The sequence below is a fragment of the Pisolithus orientalis genome, assembly GCF_024613125.1.
Source record: "Pisolithus orientalis strain OTSU chromosome Unknown F5J12scaffold_1, whole genome shotgun sequence".
NCBI classification, from domain to species: Eukaryota; Fungi; Basidiomycota; class Agaricomycetes; order Boletales; family Pisolithaceae; genus Pisolithus; species Pisolithus orientalis.
Genome location: NW_026260782.1, coordinates 1848042 through 1873367, shown reverse-complemented (window position 1 = coordinate 1873367; position 25326 = coordinate 1848042). Strand labels below are relative to the sequence as shown.

Sequence of the window (25326 nt, the reverse complement as noted above, 5' to 3'; positions counted from 1 at the left end):
GAATCCGGTTGGGCCGCAGTTGGAAACGAGAACACTTGGCTATTATAATCAGTTGTGTTATAAACATTGGGTACCTCTCGGTGTACAGTACAGCTGACCCGACTATCCCCGGACTTGATTAAAAACCCGTTGCACTGCTCCACCGTGACGCTATCTCTGTACCTCTATCTCTGACAGGACTGGCATGCCGCAGACGCATGCGATATACGCCCACACTGGCGAGGACGTCCTCTCGTCCGTCTTCCAGCAACTTGATGTCGACGATGACCGTCTCTTTAATATCACGATGACTTTCTTGCATGAAATGTGGGACGGTCTGAATAACTACGGACATGATATGGCGATGATGTGCGTTATCAGATGTCCTACGCAGTAACACGACAGCCAACCACCTATGTAGCCCAACATTCGTGAGGAGCATCCCGGACGGTTCAGAGAAGGGGTATGTTGACGTTACACACGAATGTTCCCCGGCAACTGATCTCGACGCTGCCAGCACTTTCCTCGCCCTCGATCTAGGCGGCACTAATCTGTAGGTCCCTGAAATATAGCTCCATAAAAAATGGCACTAGAATATTGTCAGTCGTGTTTGCGAGGTTAACCTCCACGGCGACAAGACATTCTCTCTTCGCCAACAGAAATACAAGGTCTCTGACGCGCTTAAAACTGGCGAGGCGACTACCCTCTTCGGTGCGAACAGTGTTTTTCGTCGTCTCCTAGGCTAAATCCCCTCCCCCTCTCCTCTCCTCAGACTATCTCGCAGACTCCGTCGATGCGTTCCTCACAGACTCTGGCTCACCAAACTGCGCTCTTCCTCCATCCCTCGCCCGCAGGAATCTTGCTGAAGTGTCCGACGAGGAGGACGTGCCATACATTCCTCTTGGTCTGACTTTTTCTTTCCCTGTGGAACAGACAGCACTTGATTCGGGCAAACTCCTCACATGGACCAAAGGCTTCGCCGCCAAAAATGCTATCGGGAATGACGTCGTCAAACTCCTTCAAGATGCCTTCGATCGCAAAAATATGCACGTCCGGTGTGTCGCGCTGGTGAACGACGTGAGTAAATCTATCTCTCTTGTTTACCCACTCCGTTCACATCGCATTCCTCGTCACCTTCACTATGCGTAATCCTCATTCTCAGACTGTCGGTGCCCTGCTTTCTCGGGCTTATACTTCGGGCGGTTGCATCCTTGGTGCTATTTTTGGTACCGGGACAAACGGGGCATATGTCGAAGACATGGCCAGCATTTCGAAGCTTGGGAGAAGTACAGCCGTTAAGGAAGGGAACTTGATGGTCGTGAACACAGAGTGGGGAGGGTTCAACAATTCGGTGCGTACTCCCCGAACTCCCATTTAATCTCACCCGAACACATACTCGCCAAGCGGTCGGCATTGCCAAGTACGCCTTACGACAACAAGGTTGACCGCGAATCCATCAACCCCGGAAAACAAGCCTTCGAGAAGTTTATCTCCGGAATGTACCTCGGCGAAATCACTCGCAACGTCATCGTGAGCCTGATCGACGCAGCTCCGAAACCGCTTCTCTTCTCTGGGCATTCATCCAAACAGCTCAACAAGCAATGGGGTGTAGATACAGCTGTGCTGAGCGAAGTCGAGGAAGCATGGGAGGGAATTGGGCGATTTGTGCCCGAAGACACGGGATCAACGGCAGAAGCCACGAACGCAGGAGAGGGGACAGAGACAAGTAATGGCACAAATTCGACAAGGCAACCGTCCGTGCAACAGAAACTAGAACGCATACGAGATGTGATCGTTAAGAGGATGGAACTGCCTCCTGACTCAGTTTCGTTGGATGATGCAGACGTCGTACGAAAGATATGTACCCACATTGCCTGGCGGGCGGCGCGGTTGAGCTCGTGTGCGGTTGCTGCTGTCTTGTTTCAAACGGGGCGGGCACGCCTCACAAGAGGCGGGGAGGAAACGAAGAATACGGCACCATTAGTCGACGAAGGAAAGAGGATTGGGGTGGGTGTCGACGGAAGGTGAGTGTCTTTGCGCATTGGGTGAAATTGAGATGTTAATGCTACTTGACGGTCTTCCACCGATATTATAGTTTGGTCGAACATTACCCCTGCTTCGAGAAGAAACTGAGGGCGTCATTGCGCGTTCTCGTCGGGGAGGACGTGGAGCGCCGTGTCGATATCGGCTTGGCGAAAGACGGCAGTGGTGTTGGAGGTGCGACACTCTTTTCTGCCTGGCACCCGTTCCCCCGTCTGTTCCATCCACTAAGTACTGACATGTCTTCATCAGCTGCGCTTTGTGCCCTCGTGGCATACCGGCAGAACATGGTTAAACAGTGTCATACCGTGTACGAACATGAGGTTGCCAACGGGGTGTCCGAGTCGCGTGGGGCGGAGCACTTCGCCTGCCCCGACTCGTTGGCGCGGACATAAACTAGGATTCTCGATACATGGACTTCGGCTCTTCATCCTTATCTCATCTTCGTCGAGTTTTGCATGCGCCGCCGTTATCAGGTTCGTTGGGGGAGTATCTATGTAAGTAAGCCAACGCACGGCCGCAACCGAAACGGTATTAATATTATGGTGGATGCCAATGGTGTGTCACACGAGCAACATTTCTGTTCAATGCGGCGCATGATTTAGATCAGTAGAACACAACGAACTTTCCACACTGGCGTGTGTCCTAGTTCCCGATCCTTTCCCTATCTACTTATCATCTCACTTTCTGGCATGTTCCACTGCTACACGTATGTGTACGTTCGTGTATGTATTACATATATGATGAACCACGAGATCGTTGTACGCCATACAAACGTGGTGTCCACACCGTGTGTCCATTCTTATTACATATATCCCCTTTTGCCTCCGAAACCCTAAAGTGCCCTCTCAGACAGTCCCCTGTTGCCCCATTCCCATCCCTCAATAACAGGCGGCGGTAATTATAACTTGAATTTCTGTAACAAGGGACTGGCTGAACGCAGTTTGCGCAATTAATGACCGGCTGCCCCGAAAAACATGAAATTCTGTCAGGTCGGGAGGGAGAGCATCGCAACGTGGCAGTCAGATGACGGACAACCAAGACAACAGGTGATTTGCATCGGGCTGACAGGGGTCCTCCATCTCAACCCCCGCCCTGTAATTAATACTAGCACACGGTTACAAGGTGAAATGAATAATACATCGCATGCAAGGAAAGCACCGGATAGCGACGACAGCGGGTGAGTAAAGCAAAACAGACTTTACTTGGGAGGTGTGCGGAGAATGTATGTATATGCGTATGTATTATATGTGCTAGTTGGACATATCGTACAGAACATTATTCGACATTCAATTCCACATTTGATCTTGATTTTCCTCTTGAGGAAAAATTCGGTAGGTTGAGAGGGATGAGGCGAGCTATGATAACAGTCGTATGTGTGTGTGATGAGGATGCAAAGGAAACGAGAGTGATGTGAGTGAAGGAGGATAAGCGATCGTAGTCGTGCTTGGGAGATTGAATTCGGAATAACTGCGCGAGGGCTGGCAGCTGCACGCAGCAGACAGGCCATGTCGTACACGCGTAATCCTAGATAGTTGCAGCACCGGCCCTGTGAAATGTGCCGTACGCATCATATCGCAAAACAGTGCAGCGGAGTAGAATCGACAGAAGACAAGGTAGGCGCCCCAGGCATGTGAAATCAAGTCAGATATTTGAAGCTGTATCTGAACAAACGAAACAAGAGGTTGGGTAATGCAACATAGCGTTGAAAGCGAACGAAAATGAGAGAACGGAGGGAAGACGATAAATCGAAGCTCAGGAAACACCGAGCTTCGTGGAGCGGGAGTCTTTAAGGAAATTCGAAAGTGTCTTATTGACTCTCCTGGATGTCCACCAGTCACTGCTTGAATTGTGCGCATGCACGGATATGGGTGGCGGACCCACTACGTATACGGGGCCGGAAGATATCCGCGACGCGGACCACTGGGTCGCACACGGGCCAGGGGCGTGTCAGTAACCGTATGATACCCGTGCTGGAGCCGCACCAGTGGCGGCGCCACCCTTCGCACCCATGTTCATACTCATGCTCACAGGTTGGCCGTTCGATACGACCGTTGTGGCTGGTGGCACGACACTTGGGCCCACAGTTGGTCCTCCCGGACCAATAACCGCACCACCGACGAGTGCGGATAATCGTGATATTTCCTCCCGAGAGGATACAAGCGCAGCTGTCAGCCGCTCGTTCTCAGTCGTGAGGTACTCGACCTTGGCCTGGAGGGACGCTAACCACGCCTTTTTACGCTGACGACATTTCAAGGCGGCTACTCGTGTTTTAGTAGGTGTGGCACCGGAACCACAAGCAGATATATACCTTGTCGGTTACGTTCCAGGAAGTTTCTCCGCTTCTCCTCCTCGGTCTCCGGCTTTTTCTGTTGTCTCCCCTTCGTCGTCGTACCTTGTGCAGTGAGATGCTGTTGCGATTGTTCCTCCCTTTCTTCGTCGTCGTCATCGTCCTCCTCCTCTTCCTCCCCAGACTCCTTGCTGTGTCCGTTGGTACTGACACTAGTGATGGTATTGGCCCGCGTACGCTTTGCTTGGGCAGGAGAATGGCCTGCTGCCCTTGTAGTGGGCACAGGCGGAGGACTGCCAACGTCATACGATTTCCGTTTCGTCCCTCTTCGGCCGTTCGCGGGTGCGGCAGTCGCACCATTAGCGCGTGCTTGAGCTTCCTCGCGCTTGGTGAGCTCTTGATGCGCTTGTGAAAGTAGATATAACCCATTGGCCGCTGTGCTCGCTGCGTTGTTGGTACCGCCATAACCGGAATCTGCGGTTTCTTGACTTGCAGCAGTGACTGAGTTGGCGAGGTTCGAGCTTGTGGTCGGAGCGCGAGTGGCCGAGCTATACTGGCTAGATGGATTGTTAAGGACACCCGTTATGGCCGAAAGAGTGTTTGGGGTGATTGTCGGATTCGCCGAGGTGGCCGAGCTATTATTCATGAGAGCGAGGAACGCGGCTGTGTTTGGGGAGGGGGGCGGGAAGGACACGGGACCTCCTACGAGGGGAGTAAGACTGGGAGTCAGACCGGTACGTGGAGTAAGGCCTGTGCGGGGAGTTAGGCCTGTACGGAAGGAGGCCGGATCGAAGGGGAGATGAGGGCCTGCATCTGAGCCCTGCTGTGGACCAGCGAGCATGGCTGGGGAGAGAGGCCCCGCACGGAGAGAGTTTGCGAGGGTAGAAGAGAACTGCCATGCATAGGTGGGGTCTGAAGGAGATGCAAGGGCTGCGACAGGAGGGAGGACGGTTCTGGGTGAAGAGGGACGGGCAGTATCGTTCTTTGGGTGCGACGTGGATGATGATGATGGGGGTCTCTCAGCATGGGAGTTCTTGGAGTGGTCGGATGCGGGGCTTGCAGAGTCTCTCTGGGAGGTGGAGGTGTGTCGAATGTTGGACGGGCGGGAGAAAGACTGCTCGAATGGGTTGGGTTCGAGGTCGAAGTCGGAGCGGATCTGTCGAGTCGGGGGGTGTCTGGGGAGCTGGGTTGCAGTCTGGTGGTGTTCAGGGGAAGCTGAGGGCTTCGGGACGGAGTCACTGTAGTTGGGGGGAGTAGAGGACATTGCAATGACGATAAGACTACGTAGTGTGAGGGGGGGCAGTCACTGTCTGGGTTGAGTGCTGTGATGACGACAGAGCAAAGCTTACAAGGTTCGGTGACGACACTGGTGTGGCCCGCGGAGGGTTGCTTCTGAATAGATGGCCGACTCCGGTGTGAGAGGTTTTTCAATTCCTCCGCTAACTTTTTTTCGGGAAATACACTGATTCCGGCCCCAAGAAAACTTCTCCTCCTCGTCTGCTGTGTTGGCCCGTGCGTTTGCCCCGGCTTTCTCAGATGGGGAGGGTTGCAAAAAGATGACGACGTCTGACGTAGTCGTGTTATATTCAACTTCAGGCGGAGCTCCAATCCTTCCCCTTACCTTCCTGTTATATCGCAGATCCGACACACGTCATATGCCCGTCGCTCGCAAGGACTCCTATCACCCCCAGCTTATAATTCTGATTCAGCGCTTCAGTCTTCGGCGGCGAAACTTGTGTGTATACAGAATCGAAGAGAGTATGGTACATATGGTAGCTTTGACATAGACACCCACACCTACCGCGTGTTTGGCCAGCCTTCGCCTCATGTCCACCCCAATATCCCCACCTGACCTAATAAGGATACGGCAACATACCTTCATCTGGCCCGTCCGTGATCCCCTCCTTCTCTGCACACTCGTCCAGATACCCTAGCAGCACATCTCGATACATATCCCTCCCCTTGTAAACAGCAACCTCCTCCGGCCAACTCCGGACGGCACTCGCCAACCGTCCTGCAACGCCCCTCTCTCGAACAAGATCTTCCACCTTGAATAGGTAAGTGCGTATGCCAAATACGATAGCTCCTGTGCGTGGGAGCCGCCTCAACGTTTGCCTCTCGCTCCGCAATCGCAACGTCGCCGGACAAAGGTACACCGCTGGATCTGCACTATGTCCGTGTCCACTGCTTCAGGCTGTCCTCGGGTCCGTTCGTAGACTCTGACCACCCCAATTCTTCAGGGTCGACATCCGACGCCGTTTCCCCTTCGATATCGTATGATCGGCCATCACCCGCCGCTCGCGTATCCTTGCTCGGTTTGACCACCTGAATGAAATAATTATTCCGTATTACAGGTTTGTCCACGGCCATCCGCCTGAAAAATCGCTCCATGCTCGTCTTCAGTTTTTCCTTGACTACATGTCGTTGATCAATCGAAAGACCCGCAACACCTTCCACCACAACAGGAACCAGCTCGAACAGCACTCACATTGCGGTACATTCCCTGACAAATGAATTTCATCAAGCGGCTTCCCAATCTTGTCCCTCATCCGCCAAAACCCTGCGGTGCGGGAGCGACGGTGAATAGAATAAAATACAGTTCGCCGTCACCCCACGTTGGTTACACACCTGGTACACATATCGACCCTGCTTGGAAGTAGTACTTGCCATCTGTTCCTGTAACGCCGCAAACGTCAGATGACCTCAATCCAAAAGCCTCCGCCCACAAGCCCCGCTTAAGCTGCACGAGACAAAAACAGCAAGTCACACACCTTCGATCATAATTGCCATGTCCTCCTGGACCCTTTTTGGAGAACGTTCAACGGCAGTCAATCGCCTGCATCACATAATTGAAGCGAATAACGTAAGCAACTCACAGACCCGTCACAATTTTCATTGCCTCCTCGCCCATCTCAGTGCACTGCAGAGTCTCTAGTTTGCTGAGATCATAGGTAACACCCGTCGCGAGTGCTGTGATGGTCCAGATGGGCATTTTATCATCCCAACCGAGAGGAATACCGCCAACGGATGGAACACGAGATGTCCACGGGTGGAGTCGCGTAATTTGGAAAGAGCAAGGGTACCGACGGGCAAGGTATTCTGCCAATTCATAAATCAGTTCCTTGGCTGCATCCGATTGGTCACCCGTATTTCATGTTGGAAAGAGAGAAAAATCAGAGACACGAAATAATTCTCTACACTCGTTGCCCACATACCAGCATCAGCTCCCCCTGGGGTAATTACCAAGCCGTCTGACCTTGGAGGTAAAACGCGTACGATATCTCTGCCGCGCGTGCAAAGCCTAAATTGGCGCACACGCTGGTAATAAACAAAGTCCGAGTCCAGTTCGATCCATTCGTTCCATGGCATAGACCGGATACCCATAGTGACACTGGAATCAAAACGAATGAGAAACCCTTGAAACAGCAAAGCGAGGCATGATTGCTGGAGTGAAACCCGCGGAACAATAACACCGAACCGCTGTGCACTGTTCCCGCACATAGATATGGTTGACCTCAGGTGCAGTCACAAAGCACTTAGTTCGAAGTACAAAGTAACATGGAACCAGTGATGTCACGTCTGCTGGCCCACCAATCCTATACCTAAACAGAAGGAATCACTGTAGGAGACTCACTGATACTGCCCCCATCTAAACGGACGGTAGGGGATTGGTTGAATTTCCATGATATCGCGAGAGGGCGATATTTCTGGGTAATTAAATTTCTGGGGAGTCCATACTTACGTACCATATGATTCAAAATTAAAAGTAAATGAGAAACTGCTCCCGATAGGTGAGTGGCTCATTCGGACTCACATCCGACCTCACGATTCTTGTTTGTGTCCAATGGTTTGTGGGGACCAGCGTTGACAGAGTCCTTAGGTGATTTTTCCGCAGCACCACTCGGTATGGTAGGATGTGCCGCGGTCGACGTGCGGATCCACCGAAAGACGCTGCAAATCACGAAGAACGCAAGGGCCTGAAGAATGAGATAAAGAAACGTATATGATATCCACGGGGTCGTTCGCGGTGTATTGATATCGTCTCCAACTACCTTCCCGTGTGTATTCAAGGCGCTAGAGCCCACGATGGTGACAATGTAGGTTAACCGTTTGCACATGTGCACGAGAGCGGGAATGGCGACCATGTGTGACTGTTTCACTGAGGGGAAGCTCCACTCAAAATGTGGAGTTGAGAATCCGCCGGGAGCGTATCTAGGACAGAAGGAATTGAGTAAGAGCAGGGAGTCGAGATACAGGGACGTTGTAACTTAAGTCTGCTGATACGGACCGAGATAAGGACGCACTACAGCCGTATCACGGTGCAGTCCCCCCCCTCTCCCCGGCTCTATTGGTTACGAATGGCACCTTTCTGCAATCACAGGCAAAAGTGTGACCATTCGCTTTCCCAGACGACGCTTGGCCCGGGCGTAGTACTGATATTACATGAAGCCAATCACGTGCCAGCGGGGGGATATGTACTACGAAAGGTTGCGTGGAGTGTTCATGCCCAAACTCGGGTCATACGCAGTCTGAGAACGGCATCAGCGTAGCGCCGTAGCCAGATAGATACTTGCCATTCATTGATAAGGGGAAGGGTGCAGATTCACAATACAATCAGAGTGTCAGACGTAGCCTTGAACCAGACAGAATTCAGTCCCACCCTCAGATCAATCCTCCGGTTGCAGCCATGCCTTCGGAATCCTCCGGGGACAGGAGGACAAGAAACGGGGGTATTAGTGCACGAGGCATAAGTTCCTCATCGGAGTGAATATTCTTTGCTCCTCTCTGCACTCCCATGAGCACCCAACCGACACGCAATGCTCTCCTTGGCCTATATGGCGCGACACTACGCGCAGCCAGGTCATTCAAATCCTACAACTTTCGCAATTACTTCCTGCAACGAACGAGAGACAACTTCCGCAGTTTACTGGTAAGTACTTGGTTTCTCGAATGCATCTCGCGACAAATGTACTAACAATGCCTTTCATGCTACCTCCGTTTCATTGCAGGCTGAGACTGACTCCGACAAGGTGTCCCGCGCATACGAGCAGGCCGTCGGAGAGCTTGCAATGCTAAAGCGGAGCGCAATCGTCAACCAGCTCTACGCTGGTCCGCCTCTACCCGTAGAGGTACACGGCGCTGAGAAGGGCGGCGTTTGACTGCGAGCGTCCCTGGAGGACAGCACACAGTTGCCACGTCGTACCGATGCTGCAAATTCACAAGTCAGGCACATATGGAGGTGGCAGAGAATGCGGCAGAAGATATTGGCGGAGATTGTAGCTTTTGCGACCGGGAAAGTGAACTGCAGCGACGTCTTGCCGGCAGCGCAACCTGAGGGCTTATCTTTTTCCCCATCGACGATCACCGCCATCCCAACTATGAGGACTGCATTGCTGTGGGACCTCTTAAGTTAGACAACTCCTCGGACTTCATTCAGCCCTCCATAGATGATCCAATGACTTGGACATCCGCTGGCATTCAATCGTAGTGTGATGACTGATCCGGGTGACCCGTCTAAGTGGTTACAGACATGTCGCATTTGCAAAACGTGTATTGCGAGAGTACTAGGGAAGGAACCCACGATTGGACGACGCATCGGCCACGGGACTGGATAATAGATGCCAGCGTAGTGGTAGGTGCCAGAAGCTAAGGTAGCAGAGGTTCAAGGTGTAGCTCGAGGAACAATGTCATTTGTTATCCTTCGCAGCTTGGCTTTGCTTCGCAGACCCGCCCCACAGCCAACTCATCTTCCACCAACTGGCTCCCGAAGTCGTCGACGCGTCTGCGACGACCTTACTGCCATCCGTCTCCGGAATGGTAGGCTGTTCCACTCCTTTGTGTTCAAGAGAGTCGCCTTGGTCCGCTTTCCACTGGTTTTCGGCACCCTTGAGTCTCGTCAAAAACTCTTGCCTATCCTTATTTTCACGTTGCTCCCGTTTCGCCGAGGCTTCGTCAAGATGCCTCGTCTTCTCAACTTCACCCGGACTCCTACTGTAGTAGTAGACGCACATCGCTCCAACCGTGAAGGCTTGCGCGGCAACACGCGCACGCATCCAATATTGCATGTTCCAGGATTGGCGTTTTCGGAAACTGAGAATAGCCATGGTCAGTGCACCCGTGGTGGCGAGGACACCTGCATGATATGTGTTGTCAAGTTCATGGACACACATCGAAAGTTGATTGAGGGCACCGACCTATGGGGACCAACGGCTCCTCCTTTGATTTACGCCAAACTTTTTCAGACCATGGGACAATTTCAGTCTCCGTTGGGTCTGGCCCCGAGTGTACGTGTGTAGTGGAGGCCATTTTGTCTGTAAACCAGTCCTCGCAAGGACATAATACTTGTACCAAGCCGGGTCGTTGAGGGTCGGAAACTCGGAGTAAGCGACGGCCGGCAGTTCCCGGCCTTACCTCCACCCAAATTCTTGCGCAAGGCGGATTCTGTTTTAGAGCACAGTACCAGTGAGTCTACGTTCGTGGCAAGCCTTCCTATTACGCGAAGCTGACCGAACAATTCATAGCTCATGGCCACCAAAGTAGCCGCTGCCGCGGTCGTGAGTTTTCCAATGACTTGTTGACAACTGGTCCACAGCGTTCAACATTTCACTTCACTCACTACAAACAGGATTTCACGCGGATTTACTCAACCCTCGGTCTAGGCAAAGGTCGGGCCGCTTTGAATAATGGCGGGGTGGGGACGTTGATGTTTTTCTTCGCGTAGAGACTATTGCCGCCCTCCAGGCGTTCCGCAAGCGGTATGCAGATGCTCAGCGTATCCATGGTCAATACGCATCGCAACCTACGACGGTCGATTTTTCACACTACCGCTCAGGTCCTGAAGAACCAGGCTATTGTTGACGAAGCCGAGAAGCTCTTCAAAGATTTCAAGCCGGTCACGTACGATGTGAATGCACACATAAAAGCTATCGAGGCTTTCGAGACAAAGGCGGTGGGTGGATACCATTTTTGTGTGTGGGAGGGAGTGTTCTTGGTTCTTAAGAGTTGAACTGCCACAGGTGGCAAAGGCTCAGGAAACTGCTGAAAAGATCGACGTTGAGCTGAAGGAGCTTCAGACTACGCTCGCCAACATTGAGGAGGCTCGTCCATTCGAGGACCTATCTGTGAGTGTTTTCGCACCATAAACGTCGTACAAGTCTAAGCGTCCGTTTCAAATAGTGCGAAGACGTCGGCAAGGCACATCCACGGATAGAGGAGGCTGTTGCGACCATGGTGAAGAAGGGCAAGTGGACTGTACCCGGTATGAATTTCTGTTTCTTCCTGGAACAACTATTCAACGTTTGTTGCAGGTTACAAGGAGAAGTTCGGAGACCTTTCTCTCATGTAAACTGGCTTGTATATCCCCTCTTTAGAATAATCGACAGTTGTTAGAACCTTTTCATATTGTGTGATAACAAAGTGGGCTGCGCTTTGAGATACGGTGACCATGACCACATTGTTCATCAACGTCGGATGACGTAAGCGTGGCATTGCGGTGTGCAATGAGCCGGCCCGCTGAGCATACGTTAGCCACGCACGACCACGGCCACCCGCCATCGCTTTGGTTCCACCACAGTACATAAGGGAACAATGGCATCGAGGCCCCCCTCACCTACGAAAATGGAGTCGTCTGCGATGGGGATGGGGTACTTTTCTGCACCTTTTGAACGTTTCATTCGAGATGAAGCCTCAGACTGGACTGGCGCATTTACATTGCTTGGTGTGTTCAGTCGACCATTCCCCACCGTCTCGGTGTGGTTGACTTTGCCTCCACAGACACCATGGAGACCTACTTCGATTCCCGTATAGATTTGCTCCAGAGGCAAATCCAGAAACACAGCGATAGACTCAAGATGAAGGCAGAGGTCGCGTTGAAGAAACACGCTCAATCCAGTGATATCCTAGCGGAGAACTTCGATCGCGAGATTAGGAATTTTAAGCTGAAGGTACGTTCACGCTCTCCTATTCGTGCGCCACATATCCCTCATGGTTTTCATAGGTTTCCGGGCGGATGCAGTCCCTTGTTAATTCCTGGCAGTCTGCAAAGGTCGTCCGGACACGCGAAAAGGTCTCGTTTTTCTTCGGCGTGATGTCGCTACTGGTATCAGCTCTGTTATTTGGTATGGCACCAGAGTAAGCGAACGGTGTTCAATACCTGGTTACGTTGCTGATACCGCATGCCATAGGTGGGTACACGTAGCATATACGATTCAGGGGCTATATCTGCTACCCTTGCGTGCTTATACCTATAAGAAGCGGTCGTGGCATTACTTCCTCTTCGACCTTTGCTATTACGTGACCATCCTCAACTTCATCTATATCTGGTTCCTGCCTTCTAGTCCGACACTTTTTGTTGCATGCTATTGCCTTTCGCATGGCGCACTCGCGAGCGCGGTCATCACTTGGAGAAATAGTCTTGTCTTCCATGACTCCGACAAGGTGACGTCGCTTTTCGTGCACATTTACGCGCCGTTCACGTTCACGGTCATTCGGTAAGCCATTGCATTTATGAGCCATCCACGGTTTGTATATGAATTCCCACAGACATTTCTACCCAAATGCGCAAGAACGTTTCCCCGCATTGACACAGCTCCCACGCCTAAATCCCGGTCACGCTCTACTCCTCAGTGGCGTTATTTGTAAGATAAGCTTGGTTACCTGATTGTTAAACCAACTCATGTGGTCTGGAAGATCTTCATTGGCAATTGTTGTACTGGAAGGTAACTGCGTGCTATACTTCAAAACCAATCGGCATAGGCTGATCGTCCGTTCCAGTTTGTTCTTGTAGACCGCCGGACTAAAATCTCGTCTGGTCAACGTACTACATCGTTTTCTTGGCTTCTCAACAATAAACGTGGCAAGATCGGGCAGTTACTGTCTAGGGTTACTCCTGAACGTCGCGCGCCCTACTTCATGGTTGGCCAGTTTGGTACGCTTCTCTAGCGCAATTGATCAACGGAGTTGTACTAACGGACTGTCAGTATACTCGATACTGACCGAATTACCTGCCATTTATCTGCTTTACGACAGTCCTCGCTGGAGCGGAGCTTTTCTTATTCTAATCTTTGCCGTTAGCGTCTGGAACGGCGGCGGTTACTACATTGAGGTCTTTGGTCGGAAGTGCGTTTCTTGCTACTTTGGATATACCTTTTACTTGTGCTGATTGGCAACCAACTAGGTTCGAGCGTGAATTGGAGGCGCTGCGCAAGGAACTAGCTGAAAATAGCAACCGTTCTGGCCGCTCGAGTCCGACTCTTACTGAGAATGGATCAGCCGCCAATTCCCCTGACACTACTACGACATCGTTACCACTCGCATCGCTTGACACATTGGCAGGGGACACCAGCCCAACAAATGATAAGGAACTATAACACCACCCGACGGACGTTATGTGTGGATACGACTGGTAGATCATGCTTTGTCTTACTTTCGATGAATATTATCGCGTCCCCGTAGTGCTGACTTATATGCAATTCTCGATTCATGTCAATGGCGATATTTTTACTGTTTTTTTTTTGGGCCAATACCCAGGTAGCCACATATGTACATTTTGTGTCCCTTTTTCTGAGTCTATTAGTCTTATGATTGGTCTATAACCCAATAATCTTGCCCCCTAGAGTTCATTCAAGGTGTAATCGCGAAATTTTCCCATTGTTCCCCACTTGTAATCCACCTTGCGAATGCGCACCCTTCCGCCTGAAGGCATCGCCTTGCCGCTTGATAATGTGAAACGGCTTGCTTTATTTCAAAATAGGTGCGTAGATCGCTGCAAGACTTCTAGACCCCAGAAAGAACAGCATTCTCTGGACTCACCTTCTTGCATCCACTCCCAAAGTAACTAGAGTATCATGATACATATGCAACATCGATATTTTGGAAACTCGTGGCCTGTGTGAGGAGTGGGGAAGACAATACGACAATTCATGCGAGAAAGTAACCTGAACATGCTTTTGAAGCGATGCTTGGGCGGAACACCTCGTTTGAGTCCATTGATCAGTACCTCGTGCGTAGGAGAGTCCGAGATCCAGCACAGAGCTACCCAATCAACGTGTTAGCACACCCAATGAAGTAGGTCGATGGGAGCGAATGTTACACTCATTGGAGGAACGGCAGTCACCACCCTTCATCGCCGACGCGACCGCGACCTTTGAGAACGGAAATAGCACCGAAGTAAAGGCAATCACAGGCCGATGGATCTGGAAGCCTCGAGGCAAATCTTGTTTTATTCGATTAGCAAGGGGTTGGGAGAGAATGCCATATCATATTATTGATATCTTGACATCGAAGGAGTACTTACTAGATACGTCTAGACGTCCCCAGAAAGCTCGTTCACAATCGATTTTCACATCCCCACGGATGTCCTCGTTTACTTCACCAATAATGATCCGAGAAAGGTACACCGGATGTAAGAAAGCAGAGCCAAGGGCACCTTGAATACCAAGAACATTCCACCGCGCAATTTTATCGCTACATGACATCGATAGCGTCGCCGGGGAGTCAGCACGGCCGGGTTTGGTCCTCAACACCCCAAAAAGAGCATAATTGTTGCGGCCCCTCGAAACCGCACTGGGAGGCAAGGCCTCGTGGACGGCCGAGTTCTTGAGCTGAGCCATTTCATCATTCTGAAAGGATGCGAGAAAACGCATTGAAGCATCTCCACCTTTTTTTGCAGAGTTATCGTAACTTCAGAGCGCGGAAAGGGTGATGGTAGGGTGCGATGCCTTACAGGGAGGAGTGGATATATACATGATCACCTGAACACCTTCTTTGACTCGAAACTTTCCGTCACTTTCATCTTTAGCAAGCCACTGGGACGATCCTCCAGATGTGACATACCGCTGGATTTCCTCGAGAAACCAGCGGCGCGCGCACCGACGAGCAAGGACTTCTGCATGGGAATCGTGGAGGGCATCACCTTTCTCCGGAAGTCGGCTCTTTGGAAGACATTTACAACCTGTAGCGAGTCCAATTATCTTCGTCTCGCCAAGATAAGATAGGGCGATGGCGGCCAAAATAGTATAAGTTCCGTTGTGCGGGGTCACGCTTAAAGAGAGATATTTCTTCAAGGCGTCCTGTACAAAAGCCGAGTCTTCATCTGCAGTCATGTATTTGTGACTCCGTGAAAAATTCCCGGTGCACGGATGGGTGGCCACTCGGAGCTTAGGAAGTGGTCATCAGATTTTGAGAGGTGGCCCCACATCGTTCCTATTCCAAACACATGCAAACACATATCCGATCACCCCACCTCGCGAGCCCCAGAGTTTGTGGTGCTAAACGCAAAACATGCTGTGCGTAGTGATGGAGTTCGTGACGACATCATCGGAGATATTTTAAGCCGTTATAAGAGCCCTCTCTCCACGTATCAGGGAAACACTATTCATTCACTGTCTAAAGTTCAGGCAAAGAAACCATGCCTTTGTTCCACACTACCCGCAGCTACGGCGAGCATGAGCGGCCCCGTCGCCGAGAGCTTAATATGTTCAGAAAGGACAGAGACCGAGTTGCAGGAGGGTACAGTAGGTGTTCTCTTGTGTGTTGATTGTTCTGGATGCAACTCACCGTGACAACACCTACCCGTAATTTTCGACTACCCAGAAGCAGCTCTTTCCAATCCAAACACGACCAGATCTGGCAGGGAGCATGCAAAACATGAGCTTAGAATGATGGTGCGTACGTCATGTGATTTGGTCAACAGTCCGCTCAGAAAATGAATCTGCTAGGGAAGGGAACGCGATACCCATGTCCCACTTATGGTGAAGGTCAAGCGGGCGCTAGGTATCCGCAGCACACCCAGAAATAGAAGATGACCATGATTATGTTTGATAATTGGTTCGTCTTACTTCGAAGGACCCTTCTTCTATACCGAAGAAAAGGAATGGACAGGAGCCCTGTAATGATATCGCCCCATTGTACACCTGAAGTAAACCAGTTACTAAACGCGTACGGATTTGTGAGGTCTACCCACTTGTTGTGTCATGCGGCAGCGAATCGTATAAAGGAAGCGCATATAGGGGAGGGAGCTGTTTGAACTCCATCCAGCTAGCCAGTGGGCCATCCTGTGTATTGGGGTACCCGGCGCCACATGGCCCCCGAGGCTGTGGGTCGCGAACAAAATAGGGGAGGTCAGGTGAGGCGCGTTCCGACTCAAGTAATAATCAAGAAGACGCCGCGTGATATGGTATCAGTATGAACATTTGTTCCTCTACCAATGACCGCCATGAGGTTTCATTTGGAGCTCTGTTTCATCTTAGATCTTGACAAGCGGCCATCTCAACTTTCGCTTTCAGAGCATATGTATGCGTGCTGTTGTGTCCTTCGACGTTGGAAAATGATCAAATAATCAATGTCTAGACAACTTACCATGCAGCGTGGGCTATCTTGGAGTGTTGACTGTCAGTCCCTGAACGGTTCGGCGTCGACCCGGATATGATGTTCATTTGACGCCCACTTTGGAATTCGTTCTTGTTTCAAACAATGACAAACAAGTATCCACCTGCTCCCGCATTTACTGATACGTGGACGGCATCATGTGGGGACGACGTCTAACGCCGTTCGCGTCGAGATATATGTGGGGCTTCTAGGTTCTATCTGTGAACCAATATCACACCGTAGCCACCCAGGATCCTATCGTTTTTTCTCTGGAAACGGGTTCTGTCACGAGTATCGGTTCACAATCTTCAGCGAATCGAACATTCTCCAAGGGAGTGGTCGTGCTTCCGAAGCTGGTTTTATTAAGCAGCAGACTCCTAACTGTCACCATCTGCAGGCAATTGAGTATATGATAGCTGATACCCTGGGCCCTGTCTGATCGTCTTCGCTGTTCCGAGTCGTGAACGTGGTGTTCACGAGTAGGTGAAGGTGATACTACGCAAAATTTTGAACTATAGAATGACAGTGAAAACGTCAAACGTGGGCTCTGTGGAGAATTTCCTTCCTAGGATGTAAGGGGAACCAGATGTTCCCTTTGTACAATATGATGATAAGATCAGAACCCAGGGTCGAGTCAGCAACTGGGGAGTCGGTTCAGAGCGCCGATGGCTAATATGAACAATAGGACTGCATGGCTATCCGCTCCAACTCATGCAGTCCTCAAAGAATGTCAAGGATTGGTGGGCTGTGACATACAACGAGTGGCTATCTGTACGGGGGGTGAGTACTTGAGTTGGGCAGGCTGATCACAATGCTTGGGGGAAAGAAAAAGGCAGTAAACTGCGGGCGGCAGGGTACGGGATTCATAATTTCATCCCCGCAGCAATAGGAGAAGCTTCCCGGAACAGCCCTCGCCAAAATGAATGAATGAGCACGGAGGAAGCAATTACGATTCGGTCATCGCCGTTGGGATCTTCTCTGTCATGCTACGGAGAGCCCGGGATTCCCTTGGGTTGCATTCCCCACCAACGAGATCGTGACTTGTCGTTAAATTTCGTCAATGGGTAAATGATACATGCTTACAGCGAATAACATAAAAACTACCGTACAACAATCAGCTATGAAGAGTAGGCAAACACAACAATCCAGTACACCGGGTACGTGATGGCATGCAACGGCCTAGAAATGTGAGACGCGACGTCTGGCGACCAGTCTAATGAACATTCATTTTTAGGTGCCACGATCCCGGCGTCATCTCTTCCAAGTATTGTATTTCCACTTGATTCCAGTGGATAGGAATGGCGTTTGCCTTAAGAGGAAAGTCGTGTCAAGGGAAGGAACAATGGTCGAAGCAAGTTTACTCACTTGAATATAGTGTGAGACTGCACGGGCAACTCTTCGTACCAGTGAATGTAGGTCAACCAAACCGCTGTAACTATCCACTGGTATCTCGTAGGTAAGGGGAGAATATCCGGGCCACTGAGATACACAGATTAGATAGCGTTGATAGGGGTTTTAGATACGACACTTACCCTGACATGAACAAATATTTTTCCCCTGTAGTCCACACTTAGATCATCCAACGTGTACGAGTCTTGACCCGATAGCAAAATATTTGCCTGGGCCTCCCCGAGGGTGATCCCCGAGCGGAAAGCACCCTTACGCTTGAACTTCACTATCCCACCTCCACCTCTCGAGTACGGCGAGAAGCCATCAAACAAACTAGGCACAGAGGAATAAGAAACAGACGATCCACGACGAGGACGATTGATGCCTATCGGGTGTACTGATGGAGTGCGGTAATACGAGTCACGATAGCTGAGGTCATCGTAGGCTGAGGGAAATGTGACATGAATTGAAGCAAGGCGACGTATATGGTACTCCACGTACAACGAGGGAGATACGGGTTGCTGAAGTTTCCGCCATATGATGAGTATGGATAAGACTTTGGGCAAGCTTGTAAGGTGATTGATTACAATGAGAGAAGAAGCTGGAAGTGTACCTGAGGTATCGGGTCATAATAAGAAGAGGACGTCAGCGGGATACCCCCTGCGCGGAAGCTCGCAGGTGTTGAGGTGTAGCTCAAAGAAGGTCTACGGGACCTTGTGCCAGGTGTAATATGGATCAGCTGAGTATGAGGAGTATGCCGTAGAAAAGGCCATCTTGCAGGACGGATGAGATGAGTGAGAGGGAGTGGAAAGGAACGTACTGTGACTAAGGAGTTTTTATAGTAGTGACGCGGAGCGGCACAGATTTTATGGCGGGAACCTCCGCAGACTGCCTCGAGGACGCATCGAGGTGGTGAGCGATGTGGCAAGGGGAGCTTTGGTCCAGGAATACCAGATCTAAGTCATTCAATTGCAAAATCGGATCCATGAACTTTCGCCTAGAAAGGAACCCCTAGCAGTCCTCTGACACTGTGCTCCGCAAAATATGACGGACAAGCGGAGTGCCAGGCAGTTCAAAGATCTACGTGACATTCTAGAATATCCCATTTGAAGCAATGAAGTCCAGTCTTACCTAATAGGATGGGTCCAATGTGACGGCGCGACGCCAGTAAAAAGACAGACACCTCTCAATGGTTGTGGTGGCGGAGGGATCAGACGAACATTGCCTCGAGGAAGGCTCATGTCATAGTATTGACGGCGTTTTCTTGCCATGTCTGTCGGTGAGGTGCGCCCATAGCGGTGCCACCACATTCCCACACCATATCATCCTCGCGGCGCGGCGCCGACAGAACCAAGTTCAGAGACTCCGAAAAAACTGGGAATAGTGGCAAGGCGATGTCCCAAGGTTTTATCGCCCCATTACCGCAACGGCGAGCCGAATGATAACGTGCGGAGTCACACCGCAGCCTATCCCCATGTCACTGGTGCCGCGTGCCGTGTGATGGACCGCACAACACCAAATTTCCAATGCCAGAGTTTGCCCTACAAAAACGATGTGCAAGGCTTGATCGTTGATGAGACGATGAGGCTGATAAGACTCTTCCCGTGTTCGTGGCAAGACCCGCTCTGTTTTACTCCAAATATTATTTGGCCCTCAGACTGTTGAACAGACACTGAGAGGCAAGCCGACTCACCCTCATGGATGAATCGATGAGCATCCATACGGGCCGCCAAAGGTTTCACACTATCGCGAGAACCATCAATCGCGGTATGGGAGTCCATCCCGATCCATACCGCGCCCCACTTGATACGGGTGCCTTTCCCGGTGCACTCTTTCCTAAAATCCGATGCCGCTCATATTTAGCTAGGGATGGTTGCCCTTTAGCGGCGCCTCAGTCTTTCCTCAGATTGGACTTGGTTGATTGCAGAGGACTCCGTGGCTGATCGGAAGTCGTTAGCCTCTGAAGCAACGAATCTTCAATCAGGACAGTCTCCTTTGGCCACTATCCCGGTCCGTGAGTTTCCAGGCTGATCCTTCCGTCGGCTCTCCGTCCTGCCCCCTCTTCCTGGTACGTACAGGACGGAAGGGGATATGTAGTGGTAGTACACAGTATTGGATATTTCCTCATCGATACCCGGTGAGTGTGGAGGTATTTATACACGAAATAGCCAACCCCATGCGCCCTGTATTAACATGTCCCCACGCCATTCGCGTCGTCAGGCTAGAACGACTTACTTGATATTAATGCTCTACTGTTGATCGTCCGGCGAGGGCGACGTATGGTCGTACCTACACTCCATGACGGTTACAAGCGTAATCAATGGTATGGGTCATAGCAACCTTGTCAGAACTCGTCGTACGTAACGCGATTGTGCAAGCCAACACCAATATTGGCTTGCGTAATGTTATGCTAGAAATGGCCTTCTAGACCTGCTGTCGGCGGCGAATCCGGAGGTAACGGACTCCTTCGCCAGAACGTCACTTGCATGGTTTTCAAGAATCATCCTTGCCTGGAAATGTGGGTCAGATATGATTGAGATGTTAGATATGCATAGTTAAAACTTACCCATCTTGCGAGGGGTCGGATAAGCACAATACTCTGAATATTAGGTCCCAATCGAGAAGGAAGTTATTTGTGGGTGGAGAAGGGACCAGTGCGGGAGCCTTGGACATATTGGAACGAGGAATGACCTCGAGATCGACTTCCATAGTCTGTGGAAACTCCGCCTCATCCAGACGAGCCAACGCGTCTATTACAAGCGCCTTCTTCAGACCGACAGCACGCGGACGACGAGGAGACCTGGGTCCCGCGGGTTTTCGTCTGTGCGAGTAGTTGACGCCAGACCAGGACTGTGCGTCGTCGAAGGCAGATGAGCAGTCCGTTGTAGATGACGACGTCGAAGAAGAACAGAGGGAGAGGCGCGAATCATGTCCACCGTATGTCCAACCCCACTCCTCGGAACTTTCTGTGGAGGACGAGCGCAAGGACCAGGTACTGCAAGGTCGAGGGCCTTGTACCCGTGAAGGCCTTCTGCGGAAAGGGGCCTGAGATGAATTTGTTTGCATATCTAGCATGTTGCGCAGTAGCGTGTGGGGGATGAAGATGGGGACAGAGTACTTGTGGGTATTTCAAGCCCCTCCAAACTATCGCCGTAGTTGGCGGTGACTAGATTTGCAGCCAAGTGCTGAGAGAGCGGCTTGTGGATACGAGGATACGAGTAGCGACGGGGCATTGATAAGTCACCGGAATATGCTGCTGTAAATACATCGACCGATCAAATTTACACCAAATAGGGCGCACAGCAACAATACTTGCACTGCAATAATGCTGATGGTGAGAACCAGATTAAATTGTATGGAGGGCCCTTTGAATAGAAGAATATTCTCTGGGGTACAGATTTGGTTTCATTAGGATTGTTGGGAGAGAGGTCTGCTGTCAGGTACGCTTCCCTCGGTCTAATTTGGTGTCCATGTGCACCCTACCCCTGGAGCTTGTAGGCCTCCCATAGACACAAGAACTCGCCGAGGTCACCGAAACCGTCAATATCGTACTTATGATGGTCGTCGGAAGCACACAACCATCGATTATCGATCCATTCATCCTTGCCGACGAGATCGCTCTGGACGAGGCCCTGGACGTGCTCGACCCCCTTCGTCACCTCAGAAACCAAGACGACCCCAGCGATGACATCTTACTAGTTCCAACCCAGCCGCGTTCCGTTCAGAACCAATGCATTAATTTGACGTTCCCCAAACCTGCCCCGCAAGGCAGTTCTACAGCGATACAAATCACTCTCAGGGTGGACGCGTCTCCTGGATGTGGCGGGATAGCATGGCCAGCCGGCGAGGTAGGTGCTTTGCGATCATAGAACTATCTCCGGTATGACACCGATCTGACGGATTCAGGTTCTCTCGAATTACATCGCTCTCCGGGGTGAACAGTACTGTCATGGAAAAACGATCTTGGAGCTGGGAAGCGGGACCGGTCTAGTCGGGCTGGTTGCTGGTGCGCTCGGTGGGCATGTCTGGATTACGGATCAAGCGTTTGTACTCGCTCCCTCAAAGTGCAAGGGTATATGACCCAGTGGTTGCTGTCTACTTCTCAGGCCACTACTCGGGATCATGAAAGATAATGTGAATGTGAACAACTTGCAATCCTTGGTCACGGTCGCCGAGCTCAACTGGTGTCGTGTATACGTTCCTTGCTGTATTCCGACTTACAAAGTATCAGGGGGGAAAATGTGCCATCAGATATTCCCCGCCCTGATATGATCCTAGCAGCGGATTGCGTGTATTATGAGCCGGCTTTCCCCCTTCTGGTTAAGACGCTATCAGAGCTCTCGGGAGAAAAAACGGAAATCTTATTCTGTTACAAGAAGAGGAGAAAGGTAATGCATATCCTTTGTGCTGAGTTCCCTGGAAACTCAAAATCCCATGGGCCGACAAGCGTTTCTTTACTCTCCTTAAGAAGCAGTTCAACTGGAGAGAGGTACCAGAACCAGAGCCCCCTTCAAAGGGGTAGTACTGATTTGTATCACACGCAGGTTAACGATGATCCAAATCAAGAAAGCTATGCACGCGCGGCAATTTCACTGCTGCTGCTGACGAGAAGGGAGTTAGCTGTGTATGGTGATAAAGTCTAGTGCCTTGAAGCTTAAATGTGTAGATAAGTAATCACCCTGCATGTCGTAGTACTTGATGGCACAATGGCAGCCCACATGGCATGATGTTGCCCATGTAGAAGCGCATCGATAAGGGGCAGGTGCAAACGAGAGTACGATAGGCCACGAGCAATCGACCCTGCATGGGCGGCGACAGGATCATGCGTGGTCCTACATAGATGCCCCACAGTTCCTAGTCTAGTCTGAGTCTGTTCTATGGTTTCGGGAACAGACGAATCAGCATGTCCCTGCAATGTAGTGTCAAGAGTCTGGTGGTATTGTCTTGATCTTCAAAAGCGGTTGGTTGTTGTAGCCGCGCACTGGAGACGACGTACTTGTAATCCATGTATTCCTCCGATTTCTTTCTTCAATACTTCGGTAACAAGCATGTGCTGTTTGACTGTTGGCAAGCCCCTGAACTTCTCACTTGCAACTTTGATTGCAAAAAAGGCACCACAGCCTCCTACAGTAAAAATTCGATATTAATTCCTAGGGTAATGTTCCACACCAAGGACGGACGTACCTGACACGTCTTGCACCGCGAGTTCTGTCGGAGAAAAGCGCTCGGTCAACTTGGAGATGATGGCTTTCTCCATATCGGTCACTGACGTCGAGAGTGCTCGCGGCCAGGATGGCCTCGAAACAACTATTCTCCTCGTTAGCGAAAGCATGTTCGGGAGTTCACCGTACGTCCAGTGAAGGTAGAGAACCTGAAGAGTGGCGCTCGAGAGGCTCGCAGGGCTCTGCTTGTCACGTGATTTTGAATTTCTGGCGCTGGCATCGGATTTGCCGTGTCAAAGTCATCTGCTTGCTGCCTCGCAGACACTAAATGCAAGCGAAGTTGGTGGACGCACTCGCGCGTCCATGTATTCGAAATGGTTTTCGAATCATGCGAGGTTTCTCCTCGCTTTTTGCCCCACGGACTTCGTCAATCGGTTTGAAGCGTAACCCCATAATGAACCCACTTGATCCATTACCCCGCCTTCGATCACCCCCGTTGCAATGTAACTCGGTCATCGCGTTCCATAAATCTACCAAGTTTGCAGAACTTGGTCCGCGCTTTTTCTCTTCCAATTCCGTCGGCCTAGGAGTTGGTGCATCGTCGTTGCCGGTACTTGCACCTCCAGTAGTCGGCCGGTGGCTTTTAGTCTCCTCCGCACTTGTTTTTGCGGTCATAGTTGTTGGAGGCGTTACGCGCCTCACTGAGTCAGGTCTTAGCATTACGGAGTGGCGGCCTGTCACTGGTGTCCTGCCACCGCGGACTGCGGAAGACTGGAATGCGGAATTCGACAAATACAAGTCAACTCCTGAATTCAAACTGTCAGTCAGTCATGTTTTGAAATGAGTCTGCGAACATCCTTTGTCTAACAGCTATTCTTAGGATGAACCACTCCATATCCTTGGATGAGTTTAAGAATATCTTTTACATGGAATGGGGACACCGCATCCTGGGGCGTCTGATTGGCATCACGTTTATTGCGCCGCTAGCGTACTTTGCGTTACGGAAGAAACTATCACCATCGATGCCTGCCAAATTAAGCGGAATGGCCACTCTGATCGGTTTTCAGGGTGTCCTGGGATGGTACATGGTAAAGTCTGGTCTGGAGGACTCAATTATGGACACCCCAGGCGCAGTTCCGCGTGTATCGCAGTATCGTCTTGCTGCGCATCTCGGTACTGCACTTGTCTTGTACGGAGGTATGCTTGCCACAGGACTGGCTGTAATACAAGATTGGAGATATGCACGCAGCGGGGCGTGGGGCGGCTCCAAGACCGTGTCATGGGAAAGCGTATTATCAAATCCGGTTATCAGATCGTTCACCAGGAAATCCCGTACTTTGACAGCATTAGTGTTTCTGACTGCCCTGTCAGGTCCGTCGTATCATTTACTGAGGTTCTAGCCACTGATTTTTATGGACAGGTGCTTTTGTGGCCGGATTGGATGCCGGGCTACTGTATAACGAGTTCCCTCTGATGGGCGGGCGCATTGTGCCTCCCATGGATGAGTTGTTCTCTGCAGCATATGCCAAGGCCGCGGATAGGTCCGATATTTGGTGGAGAAACATTTTTGAAAATCCAACTGCCGTTCAATTTGACCACCGACTTTTGGTAAGTTATTTTCCATTTCCTTCGCACGAGTGGCCTTCTCAGATTACCCGCTCCAGGCCATGACAACGTATATGAGTACTTGTCTCCTATATCTGCATAGCCGTCGTAATGCGGTTCGCAATCTGTTGCCACCCGCCGCTCGCAGGTCAATAACGGCAGCTTTTCTGATGGCCAATGTACAAGTGATACTTGGCTTGGCCACTCTTCTATATCTTGTACCCGTTCCTGTCGCAGCCGCGCACCAGGCAGGTAGTGTGGCACTGTTGAGCACGATGATCTCTACGCTGGTTGCACTGCGCCGTCCAAGCATGGCAGCTCAGCTGTCGCGGAAAGCCAAAGCTAGCACGCCCCAAACCAGTCATTAATGTTGTACTCAGCTCGCTTCCCTCCTTTGTTCAGATAGTTGCTACATACAACACACCTTCCCCACTCATTGTCTAAATCGCGCGGGTTTCGAACGTTATACGAACAGTGGGTTATACATACTAGTAA

The 25326-nt window shown here is 50.9% G+C and overlaps 11 protein-coding genes across 11 annotated transcripts; 6 read left to right on the top strand and 5 right to left on the bottom strand.

Annotated features, from left to right (window-relative positions):
• The first annotated feature begins 58 nt into the window (after positions 1–58).
• Positions 59–2845, top strand: F5J12DRAFT_794174 (hexokinase). Its single transcript, XM_051744002.1, has 10 exons — positions 59–348; positions 401–442; positions 497–532; positions 584–690; positions 752–1056; positions 1142–1330; positions 1384–2003; positions 2075–2196; positions 2272–2516; positions 2569–2845. Exons 1-9 carry the CDS (start codon positions 185–187, stop codon positions 2412–2414), a joined length of 1728 nt encoding a protein of 575 aa, XP_051605994.1. The 5' UTR covers positions 59–184; the 3' UTR covers positions 2415–2516; positions 2569–2845.
• Positions 2846–5976: 3131 nt separating this feature from the next.
• F5J12DRAFT_794157 (uncharacterized protein) lies at positions 5977–8950 on the bottom strand. The gene is made up of 10 exons (XM_051744001.1): positions 8578–8950; positions 8124–8521; positions 7944–8046; positions 7525–7700; positions 7186–7435; positions 7081–7112; positions 6938–6985; positions 6798–6869; positions 6528–6723; positions 5977–6496 (listed from the first exon to the last, which is right to left on the bottom strand). The coding sequence occupies exons 2-10, from the start codon at positions 8452–8454 to the stop codon at positions 6163–6165; spliced, it is 1542 nt and encodes a 513-aa protein (XP_051605993.1). The 5' UTR covers positions 8455–8521; positions 8578–8950; the 3' UTR covers positions 5977–6162.
• A 154-nt stretch (positions 8951–9104) lies between these two features.
• Positions 9105–9468, top strand: F5J12DRAFT_711397 (uncharacterized protein; the record flags this gene model as incomplete). Its single annotated transcript, XM_051740701.1, has 2 exons — positions 9105–9239; positions 9319–9468. 2 exons carry the CDS (start codon positions 9105–9107, stop codon positions 9466–9468), a joined length of 285 nt encoding a protein of 94 aa, XP_051605992.1.
• A 699-nt stretch (positions 9469–10167) lies between these two features.
• Positions 10168–10555, bottom strand: F5J12DRAFT_694000 (hypoxia induced protein conserved region-domain-containing protein; the record flags this gene model as incomplete). The annotated part of the gene is made up of 2 exons (XM_051740414.1): positions 10168–10442; positions 10504–10555. Coding segments are annotated over 2 exons (327 nt in total), but the record flags the coding sequence as incomplete, so codon positions are not given.
• A 142-nt stretch (positions 10556–10697) lies between these two features.
• Positions 10698–11749, top strand: F5J12DRAFT_909394 (ATP synthase d subunit). Its single transcript, XM_051749010.1, has 8 exons — positions 10698–10771; positions 10831–10863; positions 10935–10974; positions 11031–11116; positions 11142–11258; positions 11326–11430; positions 11486–11567; positions 11617–11749. The coding sequence occupies exons 2-8, from the start codon at positions 10834–10836 to the stop codon at positions 11652–11654; spliced, it is 498 nt and encodes a 165-aa protein (XP_051605990.1). The 5' UTR covers positions 10698–10771; positions 10831–10833; the 3' UTR covers positions 11655–11749.
• Positions 11750–11798: 49 nt separating this feature from the next.
• On the top strand, positions 11799–13832 carry F5J12DRAFT_30515 (uncharacterized protein). The gene is made up of 9 exons (XM_051738823.1): positions 11799–12026; positions 12083–12252; positions 12306–12439; positions 12493–12798; positions 12851–12945; positions 12998–13026; positions 13082–13235; positions 13288–13426; positions 13485–13832. The coding sequence occupies exons 1-9, from the start codon at positions 11897–11899 to the stop codon at positions 13675–13677; spliced, it is 1350 nt and encodes a 449-aa protein (XP_051605989.1). The 5' UTR covers positions 11799–11896; the 3' UTR covers positions 13678–13832.
• Positions 13833–13930: 98 nt separating this feature from the next.
• F5J12DRAFT_711133 (adenosine deaminase/editase) lies at positions 13931–15411 on the bottom strand (the record flags this gene model as incomplete). The annotated part of the gene is made up of 6 exons (XM_051740686.1): positions 13931–14072; positions 14120–14194; positions 14245–14341; positions 14400–14522; positions 14604–14966; positions 15033–15411. 6 exons carry the CDS (start codon positions 15409–15411, stop codon positions 13931–13933), a joined length of 1179 nt encoding a protein of 392 aa, XP_051605988.1.
• A 2477-nt stretch (positions 15412–17888) lies between these two features.
• F5J12DRAFT_778940 (uncharacterized protein) lies at positions 17889–18837 on the bottom strand (the record flags this gene model as incomplete). Its single annotated transcript, XM_051742339.1, has 5 exons — positions 17889–17984; positions 18041–18154; positions 18208–18509; positions 18566–18620; positions 18778–18837. 5 exons carry the CDS (start codon positions 18835–18837, stop codon positions 17889–17891), a joined length of 627 nt encoding a protein of 208 aa, XP_051605987.1.
• A 2527-nt stretch (positions 18838–21364) lies between these two features.
• On the top strand, positions 21365–22824 carry F5J12DRAFT_30360 (putative methyltransferase-domain-containing protein). The gene is made up of 7 exons (XM_051738820.1): positions 21365–21398; positions 21462–21912; positions 21971–22107; positions 22171–22248; positions 22296–22452; positions 22512–22553; positions 22609–22824. The coding sequence occupies exons 2-7, from the start codon at positions 21619–21621 to the stop codon at positions 22705–22707; spliced, it is 807 nt and encodes a 268-aa protein (XP_051605986.1). The 5' UTR covers positions 21365–21398; positions 21462–21618; the 3' UTR covers positions 22708–22824.
• A 191-nt stretch (positions 22825–23015) lies between these two features.
• On the bottom strand, positions 23016–23396 carry F5J12DRAFT_710667 (bola-like protein; the record flags this gene model as incomplete). Its single annotated transcript, XM_051740660.1, has 2 exons — positions 23016–23188; positions 23249–23396. The coding sequence occupies 2 exons, from the start codon at positions 23394–23396 to the stop codon at positions 23016–23018; spliced, it is 321 nt and encodes a 106-aa protein (XP_051605985.1).
• A 284-nt stretch (positions 23397–23680) lies between these two features.
• F5J12DRAFT_711092 (cytochrome oxidase assembly) lies at positions 23681–25199 on the top strand (the record flags this gene model as incomplete). The annotated part of the gene is made up of 4 exons (XM_051740682.1): positions 23681–24045; positions 24107–24597; positions 24647–24834; positions 24891–25199. 4 exons carry the CDS (start codon positions 23681–23683, stop codon positions 25197–25199), a joined length of 1353 nt encoding a protein of 450 aa, XP_051605984.1.
• Between the last annotated feature and the right edge of the window lie 127 nt (positions 25200–25326).